The sequence below is a fragment of the Geotrypetes seraphini genome, chromosome 1 (genome assembly GCF_902459505.1).
Source record: "Geotrypetes seraphini chromosome 1, aGeoSer1.1, whole genome shotgun sequence".
NCBI classification, from domain to species: Eukaryota; Metazoa; Chordata; class Amphibia; order Gymnophiona; family Dermophiidae; genus Geotrypetes; species Geotrypetes seraphini.
The window spans coordinates 448,782,123-448,804,059 of NC_047084.1; the positions used below are offsets into that span (position 1 = coordinate 448,782,123).

At 43.4% G+C, this 21,937-nt stretch overlaps 1 protein-coding gene across 4 annotated transcripts in view; it reads left to right on the forward strand.

Moving 5' to 3' along the window:
- L1CAM (L1 cell adhesion molecule) overlaps positions 1 to 19,892 on the forward strand; it is a 310,192-nt gene extending 290,300 nt beyond the window's left edge. For all 4 annotated transcript variants that reach the window (XM_033920778.1, XM_033920770.1, XM_033920750.1 and 1 more), the window contains 3 exons: positions 4,000 to 4,131; positions 4,863 to 4,935; positions 16,614 to 19,892. In XM_033920778.1, the coding sequence (XP_033776669.1) occupies positions 4,000 to 4,131; positions 4,863 to 4,935; positions 16,614 to 16,857 (449 nt within the window). In that variant the 3' untranslated portion in view covers positions 16,858 to 19,892. The remainder of the gene's footprint in view (positions 1 to 3,999; positions 4,132 to 4,862; positions 4,936 to 16,613) is intronic.
- Positions 19,893 to 21,937: the final 2,045 nt, after the last annotated feature.

Sequence of the window (21,937 nt, forward strand, 5' to 3'; positions counted from 1 at the left end):
AAAAAGTACAAAACCCTCACTGATGAAAAAAGAAAAAATTTCTACTCCCACAAAATTGGTAATACTAAAACCAATAGCAGCAACCTCTTCAGATTGGTCAACGACCTATACAACATAGAAACCTTCACTAACTTACACGAAGAATCCACCTTAACCGCCAACACCCTTGCCGACTTCTTCAACACCAAGATCCAAAAATTAAGAACAACACTACCCGTCAGTCCCAACCCCCTCGAGCTCTTCCCCATCCTCACAGACATTAATTCATCAAACCCAGATCCTGGAGCCAGAGTCGACCTTAGCTGGAAACAATTCGCATTAACCGATTGGCAAACCTTCAATACTTACTACAACAAGTATACACACTCCTATTGCTACCTGGACACATGCCCACCAAATATCATGAAAACTGCCCCCCCCCCCAACTTTAAAGCAAAAATGATGACATGGGTTAATCACCTACTATCCACAGGAAACTTCCCGTCTGAGCAAGGTCATATAATGATTACCCCAATTCTAAAAAACGCGAAAGAACCACCTAACTCCCCATCTAACTATAGACCAATCGCCAGCATCCCCCTATTTACCAAAATAGCGGAAGGGATGGTAAAGGCGGAACTTTCCGTATACCTTGAAAAATTCAACATTCTATGTGACAACCAATCAGGCTTTCGCGCGGACCATAGCACTGAAACCATCATAGCCTCCCTTCTCGACCACCTCCACACGCTCTTCAGTCAGGGCTCAAGTGCCCTGATCATACAACTCGACCTGAGCAGTGCCTTTGACCTGGTCGACCACACCATTCTCCTTGAATGCCTAGCTCACATTGGCATCTCAGACCAGGTCCTTAACTGGTTCCAGGGTTTCCTACAAAATAGATCATACAAGGTATTCAAGAATAACTCTTTCTCTTACTGCTGGGACAACACCTGTGGGGTCCCGCAGGGCTCCCCCCTATCCCCCATCCTATTCAACGTATACCTAGCCTCCCTAGGTAAACTCTTACACAACCTAAATCTCAAATTCTTTATTTATGCAGACGATATCACAATAGCCATCCCACTAACCAACTTTTCACAAGAACTACTCGATCACATTAAGAACATAAGAAGCGCCATCTCCGGATCAGACCTTCGGTCCATCAAGTCCGGCGATCCGCACACGCGGAGGCCCCGCCAGGTATACACCTGGTTTATTTATAGCCACCATATCTTTATATGCCTTTCTCAAGGAGATATGCATCTAGTTTGCTTTTGAAGCCTGGGACTGTCGATTCCGCAATAATCTCCCCTGGGAGAGTATTCCAGATGTCCACCACTCTCTGTGTGAAGCAGAACTTCCTGACATTAGTCCTGAACTTGTCCCCCCTTAGCTTCATTTCATGTCCTCTTGTCCGTGTCAAATTGGACAATGTAAATAATCTTCTCTGCTCTATTTTGTCGATTCCTTTCAGTATTTTGAAGGTCTCGATCATATCCCCCCGCAGTCTCCTTTTCTCAAGGGAGAACAATCCCAGTGTTTTAAGTCGATCCTCATATACCAGTTTCTCCATACCCTTCACTAGTTTAGTTGCTCGTCTCTGCACCCTCTCCAGCAGTTTTATATCCTTCTTTAGGTAGGGAGACCAATGTTGGATGCAGTATTCCAAGTGAGGTCTGACCATTGCCCTATAAAGCGGCATTATTACTTTCTCCGATCTACTCGAGATTCCTTTCTTTATCATGCCCAACATTCTATTTGCCTTCTTTGCCGCTGCTGCGCATTGTGCCGACGGCTTCAGGGTCCTATCTATCAGTACACCCAGGTCTCTTTCTTGTTCACTTTTTCCCAGAGTTGCACCTGTCATTTTGTACTCGTATTCCTTATTCTTACTGCCTAAATGCATTACCTTGCATTTCTCCACGTTGAACCTCATTTGCCATTTCTCCGCCCATTTTTCTAACCGACACAAATCGCCCATTTTTCTAACATTACAAACATTCTCAACCAGATAGAACTCTGGATGCTTTCATTCAGACTGAAATTAAACCCCGACAAATCAAAATTCTTCCCAGCCTCCCCCAAAGATAAAATCAAGGAAACCACAATTCAACTAAACGGAAAGATCTTCCCCCTTGATCCGACCATAAAAATTCTGGGAGTCACGCTGGACAAAAACCTATCCCTAGAAAACCATACCGACATCATCGTTAGGAAAAGCTTCTCGGTGCTCTGGAAACTTCGTACCATAAAAAAATACTTCAATGACACTGCATTCCGCCTACTTGTACAATCCTCCATCCTCAGCATTCTCGACTACTGCAACATCATTTTCCTTAACGCCACAAAGAAAAATACCAGGAGACTAAAAATAATCCAAAATACCGCGGTGCGCCTCATTTTTGGCCTAAAGAAATGGGAACATGTCACCTCTTTCTACCATCAACTACACTGGCTGCCATTTGAATCTAGAGTTCTTTTTAAATTTGCATGCTTCTGTTACAAATCGGTTAACGGTTCTTCTCCTAGTTACATAAATACCCACTTTAACCTTTATTGCAACAACAGGACATCACGCAGAATTCAACTGTTCGCCTTCCCTTCGCCAAAACACTGTCTTCTCAAAAGATTCCTCGATAGAACTCTCGCCTTCCAAGCAGCCAAGTCGAACCCATGGCTAGCCCAGATGATACTCGAGGCCCCCACTTACCTTGCCTTCAGAAAACTACTAAAAACTTACCTATTCAGCAAACATGACCCTTAATTAATCCCTTCACCCCACATAACACCGGCCCCACCCCTCCCCCTTTCGCCCTCACCAGATCCTCCCTTGTCCCTCTCTCTACTTCCCTTGTCTAGTTCGATCAAAGCTGCAATTTCTGTTAAATTGCTGTACATTTTCCCTTCATTGCAGACTACTGTAAACTGCTGTAAATTGTTGTAATCTATCGTAAATCTGATTGTAATTTGTTGTAAATCTGCTTGTAACTTGTTGTAAATAAGCTTGTCAATGCAGATCATTTGTTAATTGATGTAAACCGCCTAGAACTCGCTGGGTATGGCGGTCTATAAGAATAAAGAATAAAAGTTATTATTATATTTCATAACATAACATAAAATCCATTTCTAGACTGTATCACCTTTAAGTTCTATGCGGTTTACAAAAGATTAGCTAAGAATACATAATTAGAGATAGTTAGGAATCTAGGAACTCAAGAACTTTGAAAATAAGTAAGTCTTCAGCTGTCTCCTAAAATGCAAATATGAGGCAGATGTCAATAGTAAAAGTTTAAACTCCTTATCCCAAATTGCAGCCTGGTATGAAAGCATTCGATCATGATATCTTTTTAAATTCACAACCTTTCACTGATGGAAAAATCAAAAGAGTTTTAGAGCTCCAAGAAAATTTTTGAGTGGGGAAACAAAATAACTCAATCAAGTAGGAAAGGAGCTTTACCAGCTAAAACTTTATAATACGTACAGCCCAGCTTAAAGATAACCCGCACCTCCACTAGCAACCAATGCAACTCTCGATAAAGATGAGGTACGTGATCGTACTTTTCCAAGCCATAAATAAGTCTTACTGCAGTGTTTTGGATAATTTTCAATCTTGAAAGATTTTTCTTAGTCGCAGCCACGTAACCTATATTCATAACCTTAGTCTACTGTTATTTGCTATATTGCTATTCTGCAGATAAACAGATAGAAGCAGCCATACAGCTATCTCAAATACATTATGGGCTCCTTTTACAAAGGTGCGTTAGGGCCTTAAAGCGCGGAATAGCACGTGCTAAATTGCCGCACGTGCTAACCACTACCGCCTCCTCTTGAGCAGGCAGTAGTTTTTCAGGTAGCACGTGCGCTAAAAACGCTAGCGCACCTTTGTAAAAGGAGCCCTATATGTGCATGAAATTGTGAATATCAGCACAGAAGGGGAATGAAGAAACTCAGCAAACTTGTGTTTCCCTGCAGTATGCTCACTTTTCACTCTCCGTCTTCTCCCTCTCTCTACTGCAGCACTTCCCAACAATCAAGGCAGCTTTGCAACAGAGGGCTGGTTCATAGGCCTCATCAGCGCTATTGTTCTGCTAATCCTCATCCTCCTCATTCTCTGCTTTATCAAACGCAGCAAAGGTGGCAAGTACTCAGGTAAGAGCTGGTGGGGGTGTGGATATAGAAGGAGCCTTCCAAACCAAGCTGCTGCATGATGCAGAGGTAGGATCGCGTTTGGGGCTGGTTTGGGCTGCTCGAGTACAATTTACTTTGACATTAAAAGTCCTATTTTCAATAAACTGTTGAGTTGAAACATTCAGGTTGGGATATGCTCAATTCTGACATTATTTTACAAAAGGTTTGCTGAACATGGAGCCTTTTGTAGAGCACATATATGGAGACTGGTAAATAAGGTGTATTTGTTGGGATGTCAAGTAGGAATGGCAATTTTAGAAACCTACAAGTGCTAGCACTGGCAGTGACCAGTGGGTGGCACTGTTGCTCCATAAATGAAATAATTTTACATTCAGGTGGTCAGAAGGGAAGCATTTCCCCCTAAACAAGGAGCCCAAATGAAATGAAGATGCTACACCTCAATAATAATCAGCAGACCTCCCTACAGAACAGATTATACATCAGTGAGAGAATGCTTCGTGACTGATATCATTAGTATGGGGATGGTGAGGGGAAAGAGAGTGCAGTTTCCTGAGGCCTGTTACTAGTCAGGGGCTCAGAGAAACAAAAAAAGTGGTTGAACAGTGACACAAAATGATTCTTGAAGAAAGATGAATATCCTTTGTTTCCGGCATACTCTTTTTCCTTCCTTTGTTTTATGTTTCTTGTCCTTTTCCCTCTATGACTATTTTTCTGTCTCCTTCCTCCTACAGTGAAAGATAAGGAGGACACGCAGGTGGATTCAGAGGCTCGACCTATGAAAGATGAGACTTTCGGAGAGTACAGGTAGGAATAGCGATCAAAAACTCAGCTCTGCTCCTTTACCCTCACCCCCCAACCCTTTCATTTTAAAGGTTCTAAAGCATCTACCCTCCTATGGAGAAATAGGAAAAGAGAATCAATTGAGACAGGGCTTTTAGCAGGCCTGGATTTAGGACAGGCAACACATGCAATTTCCAAGGGCACCACATTATAAAGGCAGTGCTTACCCAGGCCAAAAAGAAGCTTACTCCTACTTACTGTACAACCTTGTGCTTTGGCCTTCCTGTGCTTCACTGGCTTTTCAAACTTTGGGATCTCTAGCATCTTCCTCCCCCCCACCCCACCCTGAACTCTCTTTGACTTGCTGCTGTCTGGTCTTGCCTATAGTTGCCAAAAATCTTAAATCTGAACTTGACTTTTGGTGACAGTTGCATTTTTTTAAGTTAACAAGTACTAAACAAATCGTATTTGCCCCCTCCTCCACCTACAGAGGCACCAAAAAAGTCCTGGTTTTATGGGAGTTTTGCTCATTTCCACACACAACAGCCCTCTCACACCCTGCAGATTTGGTCCCAACTGGATTTAAAGAGCTATCTCAGCTTTCCCAATTGACTTGCTTATTGTGAAGCCTATTGGGTCTCTTTTCTGTGTCCTAAAGGACTGTATTTCTTCGATATTTGACTTATGTTTTGGTATGAAGATGTGTGCCTCTTCATCTGGCGAGATCCCTTACTTTCAAGTCTTCCCTATAAGTTTCCCCCACATCTCCTGTTCAGCTCTTTGTGTTTGTGCAGTATTCATGCTTTATGTGTGGCAAGAAGACCACAACCCCCGCCTCTGAGGAGGGAGCAAAATTCTAATGATGATTAACCTGTGGCCCCTGAAAGAGATTTTTTTTCAGTACAAAATACCATCATGCAAAATGAAAAAGAGAGAATAAATTGTTATTGTTTTATATACGAGAGCCAACTATCCAAAATGATTGGGGATGCTGAACTCATAACTCATAATGAATTCCCCTCACCCAGCAAAGAAAAAAAAAAAGGAAAAGCAAAATACATCCAGTAGTGAATGACCAGCCTGTATCTAAATGTTAAGAACAGGACAGATAATGTGGTCAAAATCAAAAGCCAGGGTTCTGCCACTCTCTATTCTCCCCTAGCAGCTTGTACACATCATACTCTCTCTTATCTCTCCATTCATGACTTCATGAGTGAGAGACACATCGAAGAGGAAGTCAGAGAACTCGAGAATTTCATTGAGGAGGCATACAGGAGGAGGATGGAAGAGGATAAACTTCAGATGAAAGATGAAGATATACCAACACCAACACGGAAGGGAGAACAAGAAGCAGATGACCCCAAAGAAGACACCCACAGAGGAACACCACAAGAGGGAGAGAAATTGGCTAATCGATGCCCAGAAGAAGAAAGAGCGAAGCACACCGGGGACATTGACCTGAGACCGAAGCGAAAATTGAAGAAGGGAAAGTCAGCAATCCTAGTGGGAGATTCGATCCTAAGGCATGTGGACAGCCACATAGCAGGAGGGAGAGAGGATCGACTGGTGACCTGCCTCCCAGGAGCAAGAACCAAGGACATCGTGGACAAAATTGGGAAGATCCTGGAAGGAGCGGAGACGGAAGAGACCGCAGTGATGATCCACATCAGGACGAATGATGTCAGCAGGAGAGACTACAGAAGGAGCACGCTGATAGAACAGTTCAAGATCCTGGGAATGAAGCTGAAGATGAGGACCCAGAAGATAGCGTTCTCAGAGATCCTACCGGTACCGAGGGCAGATGTGAAAAGGCAGGAGGAACTACAATCAATAAATGCGTGGATGAGGAAATGGTGTGAGGAAGAAGGATTCCACTTCGTGAGGAACTGGACAACGTTCTGGGGCAAGAGCAAGCTCTACAGGAGAGATGGACTGCACCTGAGCACGGCGGGAACAAGACTTCTATCAAACAACGTCAAGAGAAGAATAGAACAGGCTTTAAACTAAGAGGAAGGGGAAAGCCGACAGTCGACCTAGCGTCGATGATTCGGAAGAAGGTATCACGTGATGATACTAAGGGAATGCAAGGCTCGGAAGAAACAAAGGACAAATTACAGGAGTCGATTAACCCAGAAGAAGTGGTTAGAAGGAGTGTACCAAAAGAGAAGACACTAAAGACCGAAACACAGGGAAAGGAAATGAAGACACTTAAATGCCAGGATCTAAACTGCATATATACTAATGCAAGGAGCCTAGGAAACAAAATGGGGGAATTAGAAGCCATGGCCAATGCAGAAGACTTAGACATCATTGGAATCTCTGAAACATGGTGGAATGAGGAAAGCAAATGGGATACAGCACTGCCGGGATTTAAGCTCTATCGCCAGGACAGGTCAGGACAGAAAGGAGGTGGAATAGCTCTATACATAAAAGAAACCATACAATCGACAAGAATAGACACAGCAGAGACGACCAACAAGCTGGAATCGCTATGGGTTAAAATACCAGGAAGAAAGGGACATGAAATAAAAATGGGCCTATACTATCGCCCACCCGGGCAAACCGGAGATATCGATAAGGAAATGGAAGCCGAGATGAAACAAGAATGCAAAAACGGTTGCACAGTTATTATGGGAGATTTCAACTACCCCGGGATAGACTGGAGTCTTGGAAACTCAAAATGCGCTAGGGAAACAGAATTCCTGGAGGCTACACAAGATTACTTCATGGAGCAGCTTGTTAGAGAACCGACGAGAGGAAATGCCACTTTGGATCTAATCCTAAATGGGTTAATGGGACCAGCAAAGGAAGTGGAAGTAGTGGGACAGTTGGGAAACAGTGACCATAACATGATCAAGTTCAAGGTTGAAGCAGGAATACCAAAAAGAAAGAGAATCATGGCGACAACTTTCAACTTCAGAAAAGGAAACTATGAAGCAATGAGGAAAATGGTAAGGAATAAACTTAGGAACACTTCCAAGAAATGGAGGATGGTAGAACAGGCCTGGTCTTTTTTCAAGGACATGGTGAGCGAGGCGCAAAATCTTTACATCCCCAGATTCAGAAAGGGGAGCAAAAAGAGTCGAATAAAGGACCCGATACGGATGACTAAAATAGTGAAGGAAGCGATAAGTAATAAGAAAAATTCATTCAGGAGATGGAAAAAGGACAAAACTGAAGGAAACTGGATAGAGCACAGGAAGTATCAAAAAGAATGTCACCGTGTGGTTCGAAAAGCTAAAAGAGAGTATGAAGAGAAGTTAGCCAGGGAGACTCGTAATTTCAAACCGTTCTTCAGATATGTTAAAGGGAAACAGCCAGCTAGGGAGGAGGTGGGACCGCTGAATGATGGAGTCAGGAAGGGAGTAGTGAAGGAGGAGAAAGAAGTCGCGGAAAGACTGAACATGTTCTTTTCGTCTGTATTTACAAATGAAGACACAACCAACATACCGGAACCTGAGCAATTCTTCAATGGAAATCAAGCAGAAAAATTAACATTCATGGAAGTGAGCCTTGAAGATGTGCGCAGGCAGATAGATAAACTAAAAATAGACAAATCTCCAGGTCCGGACGGAATCCATCCAAGGGTTCTGAAGGAACTAAAGGAGGAGATAGCAGAACTACTGCAGCAAATATGCAATCTATCCCTGAAAACAGGCGTGATCCCGGAGGATTGGAAGACGGCCAACATCACGCCCATCTTTAAAAAGGGATCAAGAGGTGACCCGGGAAACTACAGACCAGTGAGTCTGACCTCGGTTCCTGGAAAAATGGCGGAAGCACTGATAAAAGAAAGCATCGATGATCACTTGGAAAGAAACAAACTTCTTATAACCAGCCAACATGGTTTCTGCAGGGGGAGATCGTGCCTAACCAACTTACTACACTTCTTCGAAGGAATTAACAAACAGATGGACAGAGGTGACCCCATAGACATCATATACCTTGATTTCCAAAAAGCCTTTGACAAGGTGCCCCATGAACGATTACTCCGGAAACTGAAGAACCATGGGGTGGACGGAGACGTACATAGATGGATCAGAAACTGGTTGGCAGGTAGGAAACAAAGGGTAGGGTTGAAGGGACACTACTTTGACTGGAGGAGGGTCACGAGTGGTGTTCCACAGGGCTCGGTGCTCGGGCCGCTGTTATTTAATATATTCATAAATGATCTAGAAACAGGGACGAAGTGTGAGATAATAAAATTTGCAGATGACACCAAACTATTTAGGGAAGCTCGGACTAAAGAGGACTGTGAGGAATTGCAAAGGGACTTGAACAAACTAGGAGAATGGGCGACAAAATGGCAAATGAAGTTTAACGTTGAGAAATGTAAAGTATTGCATGTGGGAAGCAGAAACCCAAGGTACAACTATATGATGGGAGGGATGTCATTGAATGAGAGTACCCAAGAGAGGGACTTGGGGGTAATGGTGAACAGGTCAATGAAGCCGACTGCACAGTGCGCAGCGGCCGCTAAGAGAGCAAATAGAATGCTAGGTATAATCAAGAAGGGTATTACAGCCAGGACGAAAGAAGTTATCCTGCCGCTGTATCGGGCGATGGTGCGCCCACACCTGGAATACTGTGTCTAGTTTTGGTCGCCATACCTTAAGAAGGATATGGCGTTACTCGAGAGAGTTCAGAGAAGAGCGACACGTCTGATAAAAGGGATGGAAAACCTTTCATACGCTGAGAGATTGGAGAAACTGGGTCTCTTTTCCCTGGAGAAGAGGAGACTTAGAGGGGATATGATAGAGACTTATAAGATCATGAGGGGCATAGAGAGAGTAGAGAGGGACAGATTCTTCAAACTTTCAAAAAATAAAAGAACAAGAGGCCATTCGGAAAAGTTGAAAGGGGACAGATTCAATACAAATGCCAGGAAGTTCTTCTTTACCCAACGTGTGGTGGACACTTGGAATGCGCTTCCAGAGGACGTAATAGGGCAGAATACAGTACTGGGATTTAAGAGAGGATTGGACATTTTTCTGCTGGAAAAGGGAATAGAAGGGTATAAATAGAGGATTACTGCTCAGGTCCTGGACCAGTTGGGCCGCCGCATGAGCGGACTGCTGGGCAAGATGGACCTCAGGTCTGACCCAGCAGAGGCATTGCTTATGTTCTTATGTTCAAGCCATTCATAACACTTCTCTCCAACAAGTCCTTCGCTTCCCTCTGCCCATCTATAGCACACTCTATTCCCTTTTTTTTTTTCATTTCCTTAATTTATTTTTCTCCCTTCCCCCTCCCTACTCCATCTGCACTTTTTCATTTTTCTCCATCTGCGTAGGCATAAGTTGATGTTTTACATTTGGGGGCAGGGAATTTAATAACTCTTTGCCTGCTTCACTCCCTAAATCTTTTTAACTGTTCTGCTTCTCATTTTCCCTTGATCCAGCCTCCTATTTCCCTCTGCTCCCCAGCATACTTTTCCCTAGCTGGTTGCCATTCCATGCAGATTTGGCTCACCTATCCCTTTACTGATTTCCACTTCTTACTCTTTCTCTACAGGTGAGACTTCCTTTTCTTTGTAGATTTAATTAATCTTCAATTTGTGACTTCCCATTGACTATAGGTTTAGATTATTTCCCTGCTCTGCTCTTCCTGGCTCCAGGCACATTCCTGTTTTCTGGGACTGGTTCCCAATCCCCTTTTGCACTATAACACTTCCCTTAGAATACACAGATTCCAGGCCAATGGCCGTCTTCTGCCTACAGAGCCACATCTGATTCTTTGCCACATGCTCACCGTAAGATCTGGAAACCCAGCAATGGTCACAGTTTGAAACCTCAAAGGTTACATGCTGAGTGGGAGAACATGTTCTATCAGCCCAGCGCATGAAAGCATGCACTCACACTAAGCCATTGTGTTCTGAGCTGCCTGCAGGATTTTACTCCATTGGCAAGGAACACAAGGAACAAGAATCCAGGTTGTTACAGAGTTTTACCAAAAGGGGAGCAAAAATTCAGCAATTAAACAAGAAGAAAGCCTGGAAGCCAAACTGGAAAACAGTTTGAGACAGCATATCCCTTCTCTCCCACCCCCAACACCGCCAATGGTCTCCTACCATCTCTTCCAGCTGTGGGCCTAAAACAATTCATCAAGGCTGTTCAGCGTGGCCATTTCAGCACAATGTGTCGTGCCTTTGAAGTCCGGGCCCTGGAGAAATAAGCAGTCACTGGAGATCCCCGTGACACTCTAAAGCAGCTGACAGGATCCTTCTCTGGTGCTAGAGAGGCTGCTTCCAATACATAGGGTTACCGTATTTGTGAAGACAAAAAAAGAGAATACATGACCCCACCCACAGTCCTCCCCACACCACCCATTTCCTTGGTCCCCCTTCCCATCTTCTGTACCCTTTTAATGCATCTCTCTCTCTCTCTCTCCCTCTTCCTCTTCCTCTAACCCTCCTTCCCTATGGGTCCTTCTCCCTCTCTATCTCTCTCCTTCCAAACCCCTCTCATGTGGGTGCTTCTCTCTCTCTCTCTCTTTCTTTCCTGCGATTGTCCCTCTCTCCCTTTCCAGCCTCCTCTCCTGTTGTTTCTGTCTCTCTCCTCCCATCCAGCACAACCCTACTTCATGCTCTTTTCTCCAGCACTCTCTCCTTTCCATAAAGCTTCTCCAGCCCTCCTTCCTCCCTCCTTCCTTGCTGCTTCTCCAGCCCCCTCCATGCTTTCTCCCTCCCTCCCTCCCTCCCTCCATCCATCCATCCATGCTGTTTCTCCAGCCCTTCCTCCATGCTGCTTCTACATCCCTCCCTCCTTCCCTACTGTTTCTGCATCCCCCTCCCTCACTCCCTTCATGCTGTTTCTCCAGCCCCCTCCCCTCCGTCCTCCAATGCTGCTTTGCTTCATGACCTCTCTAGCTCCCTACTCCCTCATCTATCTCCTCCCCAGGCCCAGATGCTGTAATTTAATCATTGGGCAGCCTACAGCAGCAATGAGGCAAGCCTTCTGCTGCCAGCCTGCCCCAGAAGCTGTCCTTCTGCAGCGACTTCATGTTCCTGCATAGGTCGGACCTGCAGAGATGTGGCTTCTGGGGAAGGCCAGCGACATAAGACTCACTTTGTTGATGCTGTCAGCTGCCTGAATATTGAATTACAGTGGCTGGGCCCGGAGAGGAGATAAGTAGGGGAGTTGAGAGAGCCAGCTAAACCCAGACAGACTCCTCCATTTTTAAAAAAAATGTCTGTGTACCTGGACAGTCCTCAAAACATGTCCAGATTTTCCCAGACGGTTGGTAACCCTACCTATTTATCCTAGTGCCAGAGAGTTCCTCTGGTCATTCCATACCCACTCCCGTCTGCCTGCCTGCCTACTTCCAAAAGCAGGAGAGCTTCTTACCCCTGGTCAGGTAAAAGATGGACTAGAGCTCACTCTTTAGCAAGGCCTGAGGCTGACTTGTGTGCTGATTTTTGAATATCCATTGCATTGCATTCTGGGACTTCTAGTCATGTATGTGTTCCAGTAGGTAAAGGACTTATTATATTGTATAATTTGCTAAAACCTTTTGAGCCTTCACAAGAATTACATTCTAACCAGGCTTCTCTCCTTCAAATTCTGGTAGTTAAAGATGCAAAATTGGAATGTACACAAAAAGTTGCCTTTTTTATGTTGTACCCATAATGTGGAACTCTTCCACAAGATCTGAGGAAGGAATTATTATTACCTAAGTTCACAAAACACTTAAAAGCCTGGAATATTATTAGAGGAAGAATAACTTCAGAATACTGCGAATACAGAAAACATAAGGTTCATTTTTTTATTGGGTTTTTATATGAGTACCCTTTGGGATAATTTACGGGTGGGGCTTTTATGTGTCCAAATTGCTGGAGTTCTTTTCTTATAATTGTCTTTTTTATTGTTTGCAAACCATTGAATTTGACTGTACAGTGAAATAGCGGTATATTAAGTGAATAAACCTATTACCTATAAGGATAACTATGTATCCCATAATGCTATGGGAATGCTATGGATCTTCCCATCTCATTTTATGGGAAGGGAGGAATATAGCAGAAGTTTACCAACTCAAAGGGTTAGTGCTGAGGGTTTATGAAGAGACAAACTGGTATTATATACCAGCACTTACTTATTATGTTGTTTCCTAGAGTAGCAAAAGGGAAAAGAGTGCAGTTAAACTTCACAGCTTCAGTCCTTCATAGCTGCAGCCCCTGAACAGAGCATACAGTGGTGTCTTGGCTCCACTCATGTTGATTATATTTTTATGTTTATTAGAGGCTTGATATACTACTATTCTAGAAGGACAAATTAAAGCAGTTTACAATTGCAAAACAGAACAAATAGGGGCGGGGAGAGAAGGAGTATCCCCTAAAATAAAATAAACAAAAACAGAATTAAAAGTTAAGTTACCAGAAAATAAAATAACAGAAGCAACAATCACCACCATTGTATATCACTGGTTTCACATCCTTGGCCAGGTAAAGCAAAAACTGAATAATTAGTTGTGGGTTAGCCAACATTTTCAGTGTTGTTATAGTTTGTTCCTATAACTCCATGTTGGTGTTATAATGAAGTTCTCCTGCTTTTCTTCTGCACTGCTTACCTGGTTCCCCCCCTTTCCTTTAACTTCACTGCAGATCCCTGGAAAGGTAAGATTCCCATCACTCACATTTGTAACTAGCGTGTGACTGAAAGTTGTCTATTTGCTGCAGTGTGGGCTGGGCCAGCAGGGACCCCTGCTCCGCCCTGTCAGTTCTCCTCTGTGCTAGAATGCATAACAGTACTGGCTCTATTTCCTCTTCCAGGAAAGCCCAATCTCTTTAATATACAGCTAGTTACTAATGTGCATTGTTTTACTGCGAGTCTCATTGTTTGGAATGAGCCCTAGATACTAACAGATGTTATTGGCCAAGCACATTAGTCAGCACTGGCAGATAATCGCTAAAATGGAAAGAAGGCAATGAGATTCTTATACCTAACCTTCATTATTTAAAATCTGGTCTGAATATGAAACCTAATACCTTACAGCATCCTGCACTCTGACAAGCAGCAGGGTATGCTCAAAAAATAACAGCCCCAAACCCCACAGAAGCCATATTCCTAACCAACATGCAAAAACAACTAGAAATCCTCCCATTGATATCTAAAAAGTACACTGGACATCCAATAGGCACTACCATTCTGAGATTCACCTCTGTGAAAACTTAAATGTAAACAGTATTTATGGTGGCGGAGAAGGATTTCAAGGCCCATCTACTCGTTGGGTTATGCTATAAATTCTAGCTCATCTCTGGCTTTTCCTTCACATCACAAATCCTAAGTGTTTATCCCAGATCTACTTGAATTAGGACCTCTCCATCCCCACCCCACCTTCCCTGAGGAGCCATTTTCATTCATCCACCACCATATCTGCAAAAAAAATATTTCCTTGTTATTCCTGAATCTTCTAACTTCAGAGCTGCGAATTCCAAGAAGCCAGACTTTGCATCCAGTCTACCAATAAAACGATTTCCTCTTCTGTTTTTCAAAAGAAATGGAAAAAATTATGTCTTACCTGATCATTTTCTTTCCTTTAGTCACAGCAGATGAATCCAGAGGTGGATAGAGTGCATTAAACTAAGCTCTGTCACACAGGATTGCATGCTCCTTGGTCAACCAGTATTTCTCATAACAAAGCAGGACAATTAGTGAAAACAACAATATAAGTAGAATTCCTTTCTAACAGGCATTAGATATGAATCTGACAATAATCAGAATTCATTGACAAAAGGAGTCCAAACACCTAACTAAAAAAAGGAAATAAGAAAATGATGGACTCTGGATTCATCTGCTGTGACTAAAGGAAAGAAAATGATCAGGTAAGATATAATTTTTCCTTCCTTGTCATCAACAGCAGATAAATCCAGAGATTTATAGGATGTAGCAAAGAGTCCTCATTAGTGTGGGATAGCGAAAGTTATGCAGAGAAGCCAATATCATAAAGGAAGTTAGAGATCTAGCTGCCACTCCAGAGAAACTAAGTAACCGCAGGTTTTGAAGGAAGATATCCTTCACTCATAGATACAAGGACTAAAGGTTAGAATAGAAAGAAGGTACTCACCATCGCCAACCATTAGAGGATAAAGGCCCATATCTACCACATAGTTGTGGGTAACCAGCCTAAGAAGAGCACAGACCAGACCAGCCATACAGCAGCTTGGCAGCTATAGAGAGGGACCGGAGAACCGCATCTGAGCAATGAAGTGATATAGTAGAAAAGAAAAGAAACTTTAAGATGTTCTAACCACTGTAAATAACTGAGAGCCCTGAAGCAGTTTTTAGTGACTCAGAACTAATTAATATCCCTCCAAACTTTGGCCAGAAACATTTAAAAGATGTAAAAAAAAAAAATGCCCTATGTGTTGAGAGGAAGGAGAATGGGGCAGCAGCATGGAGGAAGGATGGGGCGGAGGAGGGGTTTGGCATAACCAAGCATACCCTCTAAAGTAGGTACTACTCAGCTTAAACATCCCAGCTTTAACTAAACTGAGAAACCCAAAACAGGAGCAAAGTAGCAAAGAAGAGCAGGAGATTGTGAGAGACCATCCATCTGCCTGCCAGAGAGAGAGAATACTGACTGACTAAGGAGCATGCTAACAATGTTCAAAAGCTTTGTTTTATTTCTTCAAAGAGAGCTAAAAACACTATCCACATTTGTGTTTCAAGGACCCTTCACAGGCCATGTTTCAGTAAAACACCTTCCTCAGGGGTCCAGTGGAAAAAGATATAATAAGATAGCGTTGCTAACCAAATGTGAAGAATTATGGGCGCTACACGAAAGCATATGGAATAGTGCTCATAATTCTTCATATCTGGTTAACAACGTTATCTTATATTTTTTTCCATTGGACCCCTGAGGAAGATGTTTTACCGAAACACGGTCCATGTTGGGTCTGTGAAACATAAATGTTGATAGTGTTTTTAGCTCTCTTTGAAGAAATAAAATGAAGCTTTTGAACATGGTTAGTTTCCACGTCTTTTGTTTTTGTTTAGATTGCCATTTCTCAGTGGAAAATTTATTTGCTTTTTTGTTGTTTTCACTCACCAAGGAGCATGCTATCCTGGGTAACAGAGCTCAGTTTAATGTTCTCTATCTCCACCTGCTAGCAAATGGTCAAAAACCATAAGTCTCTGGATTCATCTGCTGCTGATGACAGGGAAAGCAAAACAGGGGTAGGTGAGGGGAAAGCATTTTGGGGGCAAAACTGTGAATGAAATTCAAGTGTGGGCCAGCAGAAGATGAGAAACCTTTGGTAGAGCTCTCCTCATCCCATCCAAGTTGTAGAAGAAAGAAAAGAGTGAAAATAGGAATGGGGACCAAAGTGCTGGGGATGGAAAGAAAAAGGAGAGGGGTTCTAAGTATGCTTATCTGCCCTAGGTACAAAGCTGCCTATGTAATGGAACCCATCCCATTTAAACCTAAGGGCATTGAACCAATATCCCATAAAAGAAAAGTTCTAAATGCCCAGTTGTAGCTGGGAAAATCTTTAAAATATCGATCCATATTTTACACTGTATGTTCTCACGATTCTACCACTGACACCATCTTGAGTACCCTTGTGCTGTACTTTTGCCTCCAAGAGCTAGATAGAACTCAGGATTTGAACATGAAGAACTTTGGAAACTCTCTTTGCAATTCCTTCCTGCCCTCACCCCTAAACTTTTTTTTTTCTATACTTCTCCCCCACCCTTTGCTTGCAGTGACAATGAGGAGAAACCATTTGGTGGTGGTGACAGCAGCCAACCCTCCCTGAACGGCGAGATCAAACCACTGGGTAGTGATGACAGCTTGGCAGACTACGGTGGTAGCGTGGATGTCCAGTTCAACGAAGATGGGTCCTTCATTGGCCAGTACAGTGGCAAGAAGGAGGGTGGGGCTGGTGGCAATGAAAGCTCAGGGGCTGCCTCACCTGTCAATAACACTGTGGTGGGTGCCCTGGAGTAGCAGAGGTCAGGGGGAGGAGAGACATGCCACGGGTATGGGGGAAATACAGAGAGGGGAGGGTTTCTGTTTCAGTATCACCACCATTCATCCCCAGTCACCCACCCTGACCTTGAAGGATGAAGGTCCAAAGAGGAAGAAGGGAGGTTTTCATAATTTGTTTTAATCATTTAAAAACAAGATAGCTTAATGAAAGATCTCTTTTGATTTGGAAGACTCCTCTCGTTTCCCCCTTGCCAACTCCAGAGAGGGGAAGGGGCTTGTGGTGGTGACCCTGCCTCCTGCACTCCCCCTTCTACAGAACGACTTGCCAAAAAATGTTTATACATTTTATTTTTATTTTTTATAATTATTATTATGGTCATAATGTGTTTGTCACTGTTGAAACAACCCACCCCAGCCCTGCTCTGCGAGTGACATGTGGAAAAGGAATTGAGATTGGAACAATATGAGAAGGGAGGAAAGAGAGTGACTGCTGTCCCTGCGAGATCCACTTCTGCTCCTGCACTTTTTCATTCCAACATTGTGACAGAGAAACACAGATCCTGTAAAATTATAAATACTCCCTCCCTTCTCTCTCTCCCCTTCCCTCCCCTCCACTCCACTCCACACACACACACACACATTTTGTTTCAGGGATTGGTTGTATATGTGTATCGCTGCAGGCTATCCCCTGTCCTTAGCTCTTTTCATGTTTTTGTGCATATTTTTATTACTTTTGTTTTACTTGATTTTGAAGAGAGGGCAAGGGAGGAGGGAACAACAGGCTTAGCATTGTCCAAAACTAACATTGGCCTTTGATATTCCATTTGTTTTGAGATGTTTGCTGGAGCCTATAGCAAGGGAGAGGGAGAGTGGGCAATGGGAGTAAGGAAGGTGGTATTTGAGAGAGCCAGAGGGCAGCATTAACAAATTGACTCCCCCCCCCCCCCCACACACATACACACAAACACTCCTGTCCCCAGCTGAAAAATGCTTTCCAGAGTAAACAAAGTGCGCAGTCAACTGCCTCCCAATGCTGCCATGGCTCGATCATCAGCCCATGACATTCCCTCTGGCAGAGGTTTCAACCCAGTCTTCAGGGCACACCCAGCCAGTCAGGGTTTTCAGGATATCCTGACTGACTGGATTTACCCTGAGGACTGATTGAAAACCCCTAAGAGAAATATCAGTGACCCTCTAAATTCTTCCCCTGTCCCTGAGGAAGAGGCAAACTGAACTAATCTCCCAAAACAGGTTCCTGGTCCACTGAACACGAGGAAGCACCACACCTTAGCAGGCTCCAAGAAAAGTAGGTTCTTTGTGGGCTGTGGCTCCTTTCATTTGAGTAGCGTAAGCATTGCTCAGGATGGTTTCAGCTCCATGCGAGCCCTTCAGGCCACAACATTATCTGTAGGTGAGCCTGAAGTACGCTCTCCAGATATCATGTGCAGCAAATTTCTTTTGGCCTTCCAATATTAGATATCTCAGCCCCTCCAGCATTTGCTCTTCTCTAGGTCTGAAAGGGCTTGGAGAGCCCTATGCCAGGGCTTCTCAACTACTATTTGTGGCAAATCCTTGCTGTACTGTGGTGGTCATGGTCGCAGCTCAATCCCATCCTCTTGTCCTCCTATCTGATGGCAGAAAAGTGGCACCCTATAGCAGACTTCACTGTAAGTTTGACTATGCGGGGCACTGTGGTTTTACCCACAGGCATGGGGGGCGGGGGCAATTCTACAACTGGGTGCATCTATTTAGGCACCTTGAGGATGCTTTGTAGAATCCTACTGCGTATCCAGGGTCCATTATAGAATCCTAGCAAAACCCAGTATCAGCACACCTAATATTTAAGTGTCTGCACTTACACCATCAACAGACCTGCGTAAATGTGGCAGAGTAACACCTGTAACTGTGAACTTCACTTATATATATGCCCCCTGACTGCTAAGCATTGCTAGCAGTCCCCCCACCCCTTGCAGAATAACACTTAGATGCCCTGTGGGCACTTTCATGGGTAAGTGTACACTGAAATACATCCAACGACTCAATGACTCGACATGCCCATGTTTCGGCCAACAGGCCTTCCTCAGGAGTCTTGAGAGCCACCAATGTGCATATCTGAAATATATTCCCACTCTGATAGGTCTCGTCAGACTTCAAATAAAAAAGAAAGTAAACTAAAACTTCTAAAAAAGCGATTATAACATCAGGTAATAAGCATATTCATTGGGGTAATCCTGAAAACCCGATTGGATTCCGGCCCTGAGGATCGGAGTTGCCCTTGTCTGCCCTAAGACCTTGGTCCTTGTGTTTAGATTCTGGGATGGCCCTTATAAAATCTTATGTAAAGCTTTATAGAAACCCAAACAATCACAGCAAGTTACCCTCTTAAACCTTCCCTCTCATTACCCACACACACCTGTTCCACCCCAACCCTATATTCCAATCTGTAGAGCAGTGTTTCTCTACTTAGTCCTGGAGTCTTTCAAGATATCCACAATGAATATGCATCAACTTGGATTTGCATACACTGCCTCCATTATATGCAAATTTCTTTCATTCATATTCATTGTGGATATCTTGAAAACCTGACTGGCAAGGCAGTACTCCAGGACCGTGTTGAGAAACACTGCTCTAGAGCATTCAAGACACACAGGATCTGTGCATTACCCCGATCCCTTCACATTCGCCCAAAATAATTATGGAACTGATGCAGCTACTAGAGGTTAAACGACCTGCCTCAGCTAATAAAGAGTCACATCTGGGTCTGGAGATGCTTGTATTTGTGTGTGCTCCGGGCTTAATCATGCCTCAGTTACTGCTTAAAATCCCTTTTACTATGTCGAAAGTGAAGCAGAGCAATTGTGAATACATGACAGGCCTGCCCTGATTCACTTTCTAAACGCTGGCTTTGTGCAATGTGAACAGGCATGGACTCACACTGTCTGCAGTATATGAAACACTCCCTGTGCTTTTGCCATCCGCTGCTGCTCTGCAGGAATCCAGTGCATATCTTATAATAAAAAGATGGTGAAGGCTCATGTTCCTTTGGTGCTAAAGAGCTGAGTTTTGTTCACTTTATTTTGAAAATATCACTTTCTGGAGCGCTGAGGTGGGGAGAACAGGGGCACGGATATTCTGAGTATTTTTTTTTTAAACATCACAAAGGAGCTTTCAGGTGTGTCCTGTGCGTTGCATGCCACTATCACACTGCAGTAACAAGTAGCAAAGTATAAAAGAGAACGACATTCCACTCTTACCATATGGTTACTTGCAGCAGAGCTGGAAAAAAAAAAATAATTCTACTAACCAAGATCCTGGGACAGGTAATTTTTTTGCAACTGTAAATAAGTGGTGTTTTTGGAAGTTTGTCAGTGCCAGAGATAAATCTCCTTGACCAGCATCTGCACTTAGACAATATAAGTCTCATATCAATAGCATCCTATCATTAAAGGACATAAGAACTGTACTGTTTGATCATGTAAAGAAATGTGTCTGCTTTGTGTGTCATGTCTGCTTTGTGTGTGTGCATGATGTGTGCATGTCCCTGTTCTGTGCATCTCTCTGTTCTATGTGTGAGTGCACATGCACACATTTCCTGTGCCAGTGTCTCAGATGTATGTTTGAATATGCATCTGCTCTGTGTGTATGTGTATTTGGATGTATGCGAGTCGCATTTGTGTCTGTTATGAGTGTATGGACTTATTTCTGCTGTTTGAGCGTGTGTCCCGTGTGCTTGGTATGTGTTTGCTTGGATACATGTGTCTGCTCTATGTCTATTTCTCTTTCATATTTCGGTGGGGGGGAATAATTTTCACACTGTACACCTAATTATACAGTCTATTGCTACATCTCGGCTGCACATTTTGGAAAATGTGCATAAGCTGCCACCAGTTGTTTCTGGGGTATTTTTCCATGACAATTTACACACATTTTTGGAAATACAAAAGTGTACATGAAAGTGCAATGTTTGCTCCTCCATCCCCAAAGACTCATCTTCACTGAAGGTAAAATTCTGTGTGTGTGTGTTTAGTTATAAAGGAATGGATGCAAATGCAATCCCTGCTCACAAGAACGCCTGTTCTCATTACGCATATAATTATACCCACAGGGTAGGCAGGTTTTAAAAAGCCCTTTTCCACGCAGAAACCAATATTTTATACTTTTAAGATGAAATGATGTTTTTACCTGATAATTTCCTTTTCTTTAGCTTCATCATTCTGGCCATGTGGGTATTATCCCCTCCTACCAGCAAATGGAGGTAGAGATAAAGCTTAGCAACAGAAGGTTCTTTTGTAACACTCCCAGGCCCTATTAACCACTGCAACTGGAAAAAAAAAAAAAACCCAAAACATCAAGCGAGCATAATACCAGAGTGGCACTCACTTCCCTGCATCTGCAAGGACTACTTCCTCACTTCTCAAATTATTTTTGTTGTTGTTGTTGTTACTGAAAGGAAAAGAGCAGAGTACCCCAAGAGTCTTTAGTCTTTCAAAGGCAGGCTTCAGAATGGTGCATCCACCTAACTCCCCCCCCCCCTTTTTTTATGAATCCTTTTTTGTCGCTAGTCGCAGTGGTATTAGCTCTGACGCTCATAGAATTCCAATGATTAAAAAATCCTAATGTGGCTTCATAAAAGGGGGCCTATATGAAACAAAATTAATCAGGCAAGACAATTTCACCTTGTTTGAGGCTGCACTGTTCTGAACATGTGGTTATACCCAAGCAGAACTACTGGGCAGGGGAATACAAAGCTCCCCTAAGGGCAACCCTGCCAAAGCCTAAATGAGTTCTAGCAAGCACATCCAATCTATAATGCTTGACAAAGTAATTCAGCAACAACCACATCGCTACCCAATAGATCTCTGGATCAACTTTTTGGGCTTCTGCCCAAGAAGTCGCCTGAGCCCTCGAGTGAACTCTCAAACCTGGGGGCACTGGTCAATTTCTATAAATATAGGCGGCCTCAATGGTCACCTTGATCCACCACACAATAGTGGCCTTAAAGGCTGCCTGACCCTTATAAGGGCCCTGGAAAAGATGAACAGATATCAGACATAGGAAACCCATTGGTTTCTTCAAGTAGCAAAGCAATGTCCTCCAG